This window comes from Geospiza fortis, unplaced genomic scaffold (assembly GCF_000277835.1).
Source record: "Geospiza fortis unplaced genomic scaffold, GeoFor_1.0 scaffold279, whole genome shotgun sequence".
Lineage (NCBI taxonomy): Eukaryota > Metazoa > Chordata > Aves > Passeriformes > Thraupidae > Geospiza > Geospiza fortis.
In genome coordinates this window covers 4,590,612-4,603,291 of record NW_005054352.1, presented here as the reverse complement: position 1 = coordinate 4,603,291, position 12,680 = coordinate 4,590,612, and the positions used below count along the sequence as shown (strand labels likewise).

The window sequence follows — 12,680 nt, the reverse complement described above, 5'->3', positions numbered from 1 at the left end:
CCCAATTTGCATATAAACAAAACAAACACATACTATTAGCATAGGTTCTCAAAGACTTTTAAATTAGTTGACTTTAACATTTTTTTACTATCTTCCTTAGTTACTGCTGAAAGAGACAGGATTTGGTTTTGTCTACAATTCATGAACAGATGAGACAGCTTCTGCAGATAGAAATAACTATGCTTACAAAACATTCATGACTCTTTCTCCCCTCACCACTAATCTTTATTTACTGCAGTGCCTTTCTGTTTCATGTAAGTAAATTAAACCATATGTAATAAAAACAACACTGATAACAAAAAAGGAGCTGATCTTTGCCCCCAATCTCTGCCTCCTCAGATCTTAAAATCACAGTGAGTGTCCTATTATCTTTCAACAATAATCCTGATGCTAAATTATTGAGTTATGTTCACAGGTAGCATAACTTTTAGGATGATTTTCTTAATGAACTTACCATCTGGAGCATACTTTGAAGCTATTCCCAAAAAAATCCCCAGTGCAACAAAAAGTGAAAGGCTAGAAACGGCAGAGCAAATAAGAGTATTTTTGTGTCTGTTGGCTTCTGCTTCTCGGCGGTGCTGCTCCACTGGCAAGGACGGGAGTCTTGTCTGGGCTTCCTGTCTCGCCGAGGTAAATTCTGCTGCAGCATGGCTCTGCAAAGGCGGTGGGGGACGGAGAGGGGCAATTCTCCCCGGGACGTACCCCGAAGACCTGTGACTGCTCCCGTTCTGAGGACGGAGGAATGCAGGGGAGCTCCCCCTGGTATCAGCGCCTTGCATGTTATAAAGTCACTGGAACACACACACAGAGGGAAAAAACAGAGAGACAGGCTTTCAGAATACAGATCAAAATGCATGAAAAAAAAAAAGAAACAACAGCAAAAGGCAATTTTAAGCCACTTGTGTCAAGAAGAGCCACTGAAGCTGTGAATATTTACAAAGTATCTGTTACTCAGTCGCTACTGGTCACTTGCCATGGTATAAGTGCATGGAACAACATATGTGTCTTCAACACAAACTCAAAAGCATGTGGCGTGGGAACCCAGTACAACACAGACCATTTCTTCATAGATCCAGTGGGTATTTTTCACTGAGTATTTTCACAGTTAACTTGTATTATGAGATTAAGAAATCAGATGAACAATGAGAAAGCTAGCAACCCCTGCTTCCCCACAGTTATGCAAAGAATGTCTAAATGTATTTTTTCTGTACACAGAGGCTGAGCAAACTCCTCACTTTCCATTACAGAAAAGAAGCTTAAAAAGATAAGCCTTCTACACTGGAAGCCCTAAAAGCTGTTTAAATTAAAATATCAAATACTTTTTTATTTCTAGTCATGCTGATGCAACTTAGTCAACACTTTTAATAAGCTGAGGTGCATAGAGCCAGAAAATTCTTGATTTACTCACAGCAAGATTCAGTTGCTAATAAAGGTACATCAGGAATGGTTCTCTAAGTCACCTACATCTTATTCAGGAAACCTTGTGATTTTTTCTGCTGAGATACCTGGGTTTGGACACAAAGCCTGGAAGCAACATGCCTGCTCCAGATCTCTGTACCTATTGCCCAGAAGTGAGGGCTGCTTTTATTTCAGTTACTAGTACTATCCATCTTTATTCTGATGCATACCAAGAAGAAAGCACACCATCGCCATCCCTGCCTGGCCCATCCTCAGCAGCAGCTCTAACTCACCACTCTAGTTTAAGAGACAAACCTGCATTTGATTGTTTTCTCTGGTTTTCCAGTCAACAGTGTTGCACAGAGTATTCACAAAGCTGGCATAATTTTTTTTAATCGTCATTATGATTAACACTTCTTATAGATGAAATTTTTTGAGAAGGATGCTCAAGTTTCAGTTAACTGAAACCTAACTTTTGAAACCTAACTGAAACTAAATCCTGAAGGGGATTTAGGCATAGGTCATGTGCATTAAACAGCAAAGTGTAGGAAAAGTAAAAACTACTAATTATGGAAGAGTATAAAGATCCTCTTTCTGTTCCATTAACAAAGGGAAGTCTGAGCCATACTCTGAAGTGTCAGGCACGCTGATGAAGTAGAAATGTGACAACTGTAATCTTATTCTGAGACGTAGCAAAGGAGCCTTTTGTTCCACATGCTGCAAAATCTGATAGTTCACTGTTTCCAGGAAAAAGAGCTGTTACTATAGAACAGGCTAGATTACCCTTTCATGGGAGACAATGCATCTCCAGATGTATGCACAATGACAATGAAGGCACAGAAACATTAACTGGAGTAGCTATCCCAGAGTGCAAAAATTATTCAAGTCCTCCAGAAGTGCTTCTTGCACCTGTTCATTATAACAAATTAATTTTCAGCATTCTCCTTTCTGTTCTTTGACAAACCCAATCCTCTGCTCTCAACTTAACTGCCCAATCAGTCATGTGCACTGTGGAACAGTTTGCTTTAACCTCATGTGCTTTTACTCAACTTATCACCTCTCAGAAATGAAAGTAATCTCTGTGTTTTAGACGTGGTATTAAAAGCTGGGTAGAGATGGAACTTTTCAGCTAGTTCAAAGACAGTATTTATATCTAGCTAAACAAATGCTGGACTAGCTTCTTAATTAAACATTTTAAGAAATCTGATCCAGCATTGACATTTTCTTTTTTTTTTATGGTTTGAAACCCCAACTCCTTAAACTTGGCTAATTTTTCAGTTAGGACATTTTCCTGTGACACTGACAAAATTATTACAGTGTTCATTATAGTGTAATATCAACAGTTAAAAAGCTGTTAAACTACTCAGCTATAGCAACTGAATCCAGATTGGCTATGCAAGAATTGAAACAGTTTTACAAAATAATTTTCCCACAATTCTTCCCACCCAGGCCTCCTAAAGTACTGCCAGACCTCTAAAGAAATAACAAAAAAAAAACCCAAACAAAAAACATTCATTACAGCAGCCATTGGAAACACTTGTGTCATATTTCAAACATATTTTGTGTTGTACAAAGCATTCTGCTTTGTTAGCAACCCTTATTTTGGCAATTGTAGACAGTTTTCAACTGTCCCACTCAAGTGAAAACACAGCTCACCCCAAGGATGGGTGGGAAAGAGATGGTAGAATTGCTGCCTTAACCATTACAAAATAAAAATAATTACACTAAACCAATAAGGAGATACTCAGTATATTCTAAACTCACCATAGTTTTCCATTACAACAGCAGTAACCATTGCAATACTTCCTTCACTCTTCATGCATTATTTGAAATTCTCTAGCTGAAAAAGGATGTCTTCTATCCTGTAGAGCAGCTACTAGCTTTTTTGAAAGATAGACTGATAATCTGATTCAAATTATTGGCTTGTTTATTTCCACTCTGAAATACTTCAGAGAGCACCACATAAAAGCAAGTATAGTAATTGTCTGTAGGGACAGTTATGCGCCAGAGAATAATGCAATTATTTGGCTGCATGAATACAGTTTGTGTGTCGCAAATACAGCACAAATTTTACTCTGCAAATGCATTTACAGAATGAAATGCAGGACAAAATACCCAAACCGCTGAACTATTTAAATACCACATTTAAAATCCCTATGCATCTGAATTTTCCCATGTTTCCCTTTGACCTGTGCCTATGCCATGGTCTCCTAAAGGAACTCATGATCTGGGCATCTCTTCCTGATGGCCAGTCCCAGACAAGAACATCTCCCACTTTTGCAATTGTACTGTGGTACAGAGAATGGTGCCACAAATTTTACTTTGCAGCTTGTTTCAGAGTGCTTTCAGTAACAGTTAAGTTCTCACACCATATACAACCAATTACCTAACATTTGTACAGAGCTCTATCTGTACAAATGTGTTATTTGTCATGCCATTTAAAAATGCTGCTTTCTCACTACTCCCAAAATTTTTGCACATCAGCTTTCAACAAAGTATTATGCAAGATTTTAAATCCATTATTCAACACAGCTTTTAGTCAGAGCCACACTTCAAGCTGATGTGCTTCAAGCCCATCAGTAGGAGGGAAGCTTCCCTGCACAGACTCATCTGGAGGATCTCAGATGCTCCAGCCCACGATGTATCTGGAGTATTTCAGATATTTCATTGCCACCCATCTGCTGGATGACTGGACTATTTACATATTGCTCTTTTGCAAGAGTAGTGCAACTCCACACAATCCAGATTTCTGCTCATGCACCCCATCCTACAGCATGAGCAAGCAAACAATTACTTCTCATACTGCTCACATCAGGCAAGTCAGCTTAAACTACCTTAAATTAAAAAAAAAAATTTAAAAGGTTTCTTTTGCACAGCTTCCAAGTGAAAACAGTGAATACCTGCAAGTCTGGATATGTCAACAGAGCAAGTGAGCAAACAGATGTGGACAGCAAACCCCAGCCTGCAGACAGCAGAGAGCTGCCGAACAGGCTGCAACATCTCCTGTCTCCTCAAGTATTCCTTCACCACTTTTAACTGTGCCACTACCACACTCTCATACAAGCCCACATTGTTCCATACAGTCAGAAACTGGAAACATATGCACTGTACAACCAGGGCACAACATATGAGCCTCCTGAGACATGACTGTGCGCTCAGAAGCAAGTAGCGTGCTTATCCGTTATTCATTTTGGGGCTGGTTTCCTGGAAAGAAATTGGCTTATTTTACCAGATAATTCAAAACGTCACATGACACCACCCAAAAAGTGGAAAAAAACCCAAGATATTTTACACTGCTATGTTGTTGAATACTAAGTGTAATAAAACATGTCAAACATACTAATAAACTCCCACACCTGCACCATCTGAAAATGTTGTACAGAATGTTTGCTTACTTCATAATTCATGCATCTCTTTAAGCACATTTTAAGGATCACAGGTCTTAAAAATAAAATAAAAGAAACCAGAAAAAATTACACCCTTCTGTTGATCTGGGCCATCAAACTACACCAGCTCTAGTGCTGACCTATTACCACACTGTCTAGTCTCAGAGTATACAATTACCACTAAGGAAAAGACTGAGCAAAGGGTGGAGGAAAACACATACACAAAAAAATATTTCCCCACGCAACACAGTAGTAAATTTGCAAACATTAAGCTGAGTGCATGTGTCGATCTGTTCGAAGGTAGGAGGACTCTGCAGAGAGACCTGGAACGATTGGATGGGTGGGCAGAGTCCAATAAAATGAAGTTTAATAAGTCCAAGTGCCAAGTCCTACATTTTGGCTACAATAACCCCCTGCAATTCTACAGGCTGGGGACAGTGTGGCTGGACAGAGCCAGGCAGAAAGGGACCTGGGGGTGCTGGTTGACAGCCGGCTGAACATGAGCCAGCAGTGAGCCCTGGGGGCCAAGAAGGCCAAGGGCATCCTGGCTTGTATCAGGAACAGTGTGGCCAGCAGGAGCAGAGAGGTCATCCTTCCTCTATAGTCAGCACTGGTGAGGCCACACCTTGAGTGCTGTGTCCAGTTCTGGGCCCCTCAGTTTGGGAAGGACGTTGAGACGCTTCAGCACATCCAGAGGAGGCAACAGGTGAGCAGCTTGAAACACAAGCCCTGTGAGGAACGACTGAGGGAGCTGGGGGTGTTCAGCCTGGAGAAAAGGCGACTTGCTCTCTATCTAAGGATATCTCTATCTACTGTAAAGGACACACTCTTATCACTCTCTACACCTTCCCGAAAGGTGGCTGCAGTCAGGTGGGGGTTGGTCTCTTTCTCCAGGTAGCAACTGACAGAACAAGAGGACACAGTCTTAAGCTGCACCAAGGGAAATATAGGTTGGCTATAAGAACAAGCTTTTTACAGAAAAAGTGTTAAAATACTGGAATGGTGTGCCCATGGAGGTGGTGGAGTCACCATCGCTGGATGTGTTTAAAAAAAGACTGGATGTGGCAGTTGGTGCCATGGCTTAGCTGAGGTGTGTTAGGGCATGGGTTGGATTTGATGATCTTGAAGGTCTGTTCCAACCTAATGATTCTGTACCACAAAAGTTATTACTGCTTTCCTGGTAGAGACACTTGTCTGGTATAAAACCAAAGGGCAGTGAGAAACCCATGAAAAGGGAAAGGGACAAGAAATCAGTATTAAAAAGCTCCTAATCAGAAACAACTACTGAACAGAATGTGATGTCAGGCAAGCTCCTAATGCATGACATGCACAGCTTTGTAGAACTTCAAGTTGGTCAACCACAACAGAAATACAAATTTCAGTGCCCTCAAGTTGTCTTGGAAGTCCTCAGGTCAACAAATGACCTCACCAGTAAGAACAACTCTAGACAGGGTGCCCACATGCTTTCTTTCCTGGTTTCATATTTTCTCCTCCTGCCTCATTCTGAAATTACACCTATTCACTAGAGACAACAGACAGCATATTGGAAGAAACCTACTTTTCCACCCATGTACAAAAGCAGGAAAGAATATGCACACAGTAAAATGCACTGCTAAGTTAAGTAACTGTTGGAAATCACAATTTTTAGAACAGCCTGAAAAATCTCAACTGAGTTACGAAGAAAAACCTTTAGAAACTCTACTGACATCTAGACACATATGCATTTTCTGCATGCCTCCAACAAGTTTTCTCCCATGCTCCACATTTTCAGAAGAAAATTAGAGCATAAACCAGCAAGATAGAAGAATGGTGAAAGTTACAAAACTCAGAAGATAAGCTCTGAATTTCCTGTGCAGCATTTAATAATCTTTAGTGAATTACTTGGCATGTAGAAAACGTGTAAAATTGCAAGGTCCGTATTTCTTAAACCAATTCTTTCAAAGTACAGAATCGCAGAACCACTTTAGTACCACACATCAAGAAACAGAAGTGAAACCATGCATTATATTTACAGTATAAGAGAAGGCTTATAGATAGAAATAACCTTCGTCAGCTAGTCTAATGAAATCTTGGAGAACACAAGTCTCTCTCCAGTTAGGTGATAGGCAAAACAATTAAGCTATTATCTATGGATTAGAAAGGACAATGAGGTGAGGGGCAGAGGATTGGGAAAAGATTGCATTCCAAGGTAAAGAGCTAAATAGACACTCTGGAATAGAACTTGTCTGTGGGAATAAGTACGAAATTATGGTCAAGTAAAACCACTCCCATGTTCATGGCTGACAGCATACAGGAGAGCCATGAATTTCATTTCTATCCTCTTGTGCAGGTGTTTGGCAGATCACCATTAAGGATGAGACAAAGACCAGAGGGTATTTGTACAATAAAAATGGTTCCCTGCTCCAAAGACAACTAGGCTTTTGTCCTTGAGATGCAGTTTGTGTGAACAGGCTCTGCAGCACTCACCTATTTCACTTACAGAGCATTTGATGCAGCAGATGAAGTATCTGATCTTGCAGAAAGTTTATGTACAAAACCTGGGGATTTTTGTAGTGCTGTAGATATGCATCTTACTGCAGAAATTGAAGGGACATTTTTTTCCAGTTCCTAGACACCAAACATGTAGGTAAGATTTCAAGAATTCTAAATTGACCAGTAGACACTGCAATTTTCAGTCTGCTCAAGTAGAACTGTAGTAGCTTCAGATTGTGCCCATTGAAACAAAGAAATACAAGCCAGCAGCCACAGAAAACTGTAGTCAGCATTTCTAAAACAGTATCTGACATTTCCAGTGAGTTCTACTTTCCTGCCCTCTGTTTCTTTTTGACACAGTTTTTATCCTTGTAAATTATAAATTGGTGGAACTCTATTCTGGTTTTCATTCACTGTTTAAAAAATAGCATATTCTGCTGGAGGAAACCGTGCAGAAACAAATGAATTATCGACAACTTAAATACAGCACATCCAAGAGCACACTAGGAAATATGGCATGTGCCGGATAGGCAAAATGAATGGAATCATTTTTACTACTCCACTTCCCGAAATGAAATGTTTAATAACTTGTGTAAGAGATCAAGAGGGGAAACTTGCATTTTAGTCATCCATCTGTCATTAGGTTGCTGCATGAGTCACAGATTACTTGGGCCCCAAGCCTGCAACATGAGCAAAAAAATGGTCACCAGCCTCACAGGGACATTGTGAGGGTTAGTTTAGAAAACGCTTTGGCCTCAGCTCAGTGATGCATCTGAGTACAAGTCTACTTTTAAGTAAATAAATAGCTACACTTAAGTCAACAACTTTCACATGAAAGCGTTGGATTTGCCACATTTACCTTAGGGAACCTGAATAAGATGGTAGGGAAAAATCCAAATAAAAATCAGGGAAAACCATTTAAACTACTTCTCATATGGACAATAAGAAGTAGTATACAGATATCTGCAGTCTCTAGAAAAACACAAATCCCAATCTAACAACTACAGCCTAGGACTTCAAAGCAGAAAATTTTCTATGTAATGGTAATGCACTTCAGAGAGGTGAAGTTGAGTTCTGGCACTAGCTTGAATCACTGGGCCTACAACCCTACTCCAAAGAGAAGGACAGTAAGATTAGATATCTATTAGTAAATTAGAAAAGCTCTTATAAATAGATTATAAGCATATATGAAAGTACAGACTATAACATGCAGTGGGGAAAAGAATCAGATCCGATATTCAGCTTCAGTAAACTGACATATGCAAAGCATTCCTGAGTGTACTCACATAACCACTTAATCATCAAAGGGCTGTCATCTTTAAGTTGTATTTAAAACAAGAATCAGCATAATAACACAATCTCTTCCATATCAGCATGTGGATTTCTTTCTTTGGCAAAGCTGTTAAGTTCTTAGAATTTTTTCTTCAGTCCAACTCAAGCTTCAGTAAATGAAATGTCACCCCTCATTCTGCATACTTGAAGGACTGCCTCAGCAGATTTTAACTGTGCATCAACCACAAAAAGAATGCTACTTGAAAAACTAAATTGTTGGAGTTGCACACCCACATTCTTTTGTCTTGCCTTTGTATGAGCCAAGCTAAATGAGTCTGCATTAAAAAAATAATTAAGAGCTGCAAATCACATCCAGTAAGAACTCTTGGAATCCCCAAAGGACTCTTCATACTGGTGATGGATGATTAAGAGAGAGGCTACATGTCACTAGGTCCATAGAATCAGAAGTAGCTGGTAGAATGCAAAAAACATTTAATGTCTCTTCCCAGGAGGAAAAAAAAAAGCTACACAGAAGTCTTTGAACCTGTCTCAGTACTATATGCTTTGGACATCAAGAATTTACACAGGTTCAGGGAACAAAAAGGTTGCAGAAGATAATTCAGTTGAGGATTATTGGATAAATAACACTGCCCCAAGTTTAGCAAGTCCTTGAAACACAAGCTGGAAGCAGTAGCATCACAATGCAGTAGCTTCACCAAATGACTACTCCCCACCACTGTTAGACCCTGGGTAATTGTCTGGATGGACACTTGGCCTGATGTGATGTGGTCATTCTTCTACTACACTTTAAGACCTCATTTACCTGTCTTTCACCTTCACTTTTCCAAAATCACCTCTCCTCCTCTAAGAACCAAATCCCCCTCAACTCAGCCACTGCAACTGCCTGCTGAGATCAGCAACCAAAAATTCACCTTTACCTGATCGCTGACATGAATATGCCACACTCATTGATACACAGTAGCTGAAATATAGTACAGTTTTCATTTTGCTGTAGAAATTGCAGCAGCGTAGCAGAAGAGCACAGTACATACCAGCTAAGGCATGAGGGCACAAAGTCTTGTGAAAAGAGTTTCTACTGATGTACTAAGAAGAGTAACTTGACTGTGTATCTGAATGCCAACATAATCCATGGCTCTAAAGTATCTCAGAAATCTCAGAACTACCTGAGTTAAGAACCCGGTGAAAAAGGAACAATGACTTAACTTACACAACATGATACCTTTGAAGAATTTTGTAAAAGAAAAAACATGCTATAATTTTCCTTTTGTAAAAAACACAAACAGCATATCTGGGGTATCTCAAAACAGCAAAATCACAATCTTCAAACAGCAAAACAAAGCCCTGTAATCCACCATTAGTTATACATTCTACTGAGCTGGTGGCTACACTCATATTTTGGCTTACCTACAGTGAATTCCATTCTAGGAAACTCCAAGAACTCCACACCCTACTGCCAAGTACCGCAACATCCTGCTAGGTATAGCTAGTCATCTTGCATGACTGCACTACTCATTTTTACATGTTCTTCTTAATCCCATGTGCCAAAAAGATAGAAGAGCTACTAGCACATCCCTTCCGTTAATCTACTTCACAACAAAGCAATAAAATCAGTTACAAGTTCTAAAGTATGCATTCTTTAATGCCTTCAGTATTTTCTTTCCATATTGGCAAATATATCACTTTTCTCCCTCAGATCTTTGCTCAACTTTTCTATTCCTTTTCCACTTTCTCAGTATTACTACTCCACGAAAATATTTCTGTGGATTTCTACACCCACATCTACAAATAAATAATTTCCATTTGTCTTGCCAAAAATACCTCAATCAAATCGACAGTGAAGTCCCTTTTGGTAAAAATAAGCTGAGAATGTATCAAGTCTAATCACTGTTTGACTCCAAACAAGAAACTGCAATTTACAACACAGACTTTAATCGTGTTTTGATGCATACTGTAGATGATTCTATGGAACAGCCTTACTAATGCAAAGCATGAACCTGACTGATATACTTCAGATTATATTCCTATGATTTAATTTTTTAATATATAGAAAGCAAGATTTACTAGGTGACAATTTTCCCAGTAATTTCTGTCTGAAGTTTTTGAATCACTGGTGCATGCATATATAAGGTAAAGAACAGTTAATCACAAACACTGTGGGACAGCTTTCCCTGAAGTCATGCATGACGTGGCCTGTCAGCCAAGGAGCTCCTTCAGCTGCAGGGCAGAGGTAGCAGAGGTGTCCCTTACAGCATCAGCCTCCAGCAGACAATGGGGACCAGGGTCCCTCTCCTCCCCAGTTCCAGTACAAGGCAGAATCAAGAGGAGATGGAGCTCCAATCCTAGCACAGACAGTAGCCAGAGCTGTCCCACAGGTACAGAAGCAAACAGCTCCGTCCTATTCAACAGGTAAGATAAACAAAACTGAGTCACTGCTCATTTTTTGCAAACAAGACTTCCACAGCAAGAAACTGGACTTACCTCAAAACATACAAAAACAGTCTTCTAAAACTGTTTAATGAAACTTCTGAAGCACACTGGACATATAATAAAGGAAGTTAATGACTGTCCTTTGTATTTAAAGTTATCCATAATTAAATAAATAAATTTCTAGTCCCAACTGTCCAAGGCATGCAGACATTTCTTCACAGCCTTGGTGGTAAGAATGTTGTTGTGAAGTATTTAAATAAGACTGAAAAGCACCTATCCCACTGCCCCCTTTGAAACCTCCTGACTTCCTCTGAAGTACAAACTACTCAAATATGTATCAACTCAAACTAAAAAAAAAAAGAAAGAAAAGCTGTAAAATAAGCAAAGTAGTCCCACAACTTGTGTTCTACCTAATTTCATATTCATGCTTAAAGTAAAAACAACCTTTTTTTGGTCCCCTGGTTTGTAAACTTGGAAGAAAAGTGAACTGTACCACCAAAAGGCAACTTCCAGTCACAAGACCTGTAAAAGCTAGGAAATATTCAGAAGATTTAACAGGCCCTTCGGTAATCAATGGTTTTTACACACAGGGTCCACCATCTTCTACTAGTTAGGTCTCTAACAACTAGCAACAAGTCAGACAAACTGGCTAAAAGCTTTCAGCCAATCCTTAACACCACTTCCCCAAAAGTACCGTGGAGAAACGTGTCAATGTTTGTAATTAAGAAACTCACAGTGTGCCACTGGAAAACATATATCCCCATCCCAAAACAGCACACACCACCACAGCTCCTGCTGAGACCAGACACTGAACTCCAGAAGATACTCATCTTAGCATGGACCTATTGACCATGGACCCCTTGTCTTTGTCCTTTTCCCCTCCACACACCCTTTCTTATTCCTGAATCCCTTTGTGTTTGGGGCATTTCTCATGCTTTACATATAACTTATTTCTCTGGCCTCCCTGCCTAGCTCAAGTCCCTGACATAGTCTGCTGGATGCTCTATTAGTAGAGAGAGTGCAGGAGGAGCAGGCCCAACAAACTTGATCTGGCAGAAGACTTCACATTTGTGCAGGCAGTGTTCAAGATCCACGTAGACAAAGCACCTCGAAGAGCTGCAGACCCCTAAGAACAAAGATGAACATCCCTTCCCCTTACTGCTACCACAGGCCATTTCACATCAGTAGCTAAGGCACTGCAAATCTTTTTCTGTGATTCATGAAAACAGACTAATGCCACAAAAAAGTACCAAGTACTACTTTATCCTCCATATTACACTGTCTTTGTCTGCTATTCTGCTTTTAGAACCACCCAAAAAGATAAAATCTCTTTCAAGGAAACTGTATCACTACATGAACACTTAAGTACCAACAAGGGCATTATCTTCAGCACACAGCCCTCATCTAGCTGTGATGTAGCACAAATGCAATGCATTAATCGCTGCACACCCTCCTTTCTTAGAGGGGCTGCAATGATGTACAGCTCCCACTGGTTCTTCCGTGCCTCTGGGCAAGTGAAGCAGCTGTTGGTTATCAGTCACAAGGACGGCATTCCACGACAGCCCAAGCTCTCGGCGATGCCTATGACAAGTCCCAGCGCAGTCACGCCGCGATGCGGACCCGAGCCCGGTCGCTCTCCACCGCGATCGCGGCAGCATCGGACCGGGCGCGCCAACAAAGCCGCGTCCCCGTGAGCGCGGCCCC

The 12,680-nt window shown here is 40.3% G+C and overlaps 1 protein-coding gene across 1 annotated transcript in view; it reads right to left on the bottom strand.

Moving 5' to 3' along the window:
- CEMIP2 (cell migration inducing hyaluronidase 2) overlaps window positions 1-12,680 on the bottom strand; it is a 50,450-nt gene that overhangs the window by 36,699 nt on the left and 1,071 nt on the right. The window contains exon 2 of the mRNA XM_005423427.2: window positions 455-791. Within this exon, the coding sequence (XP_005423484.1) occupies window positions 455-779 (325 nt within the window). The 5' untranslated portion in view covers window positions 780-791. The remainder of the gene's footprint in view (window positions 1-454; window positions 792-12,680) is intronic.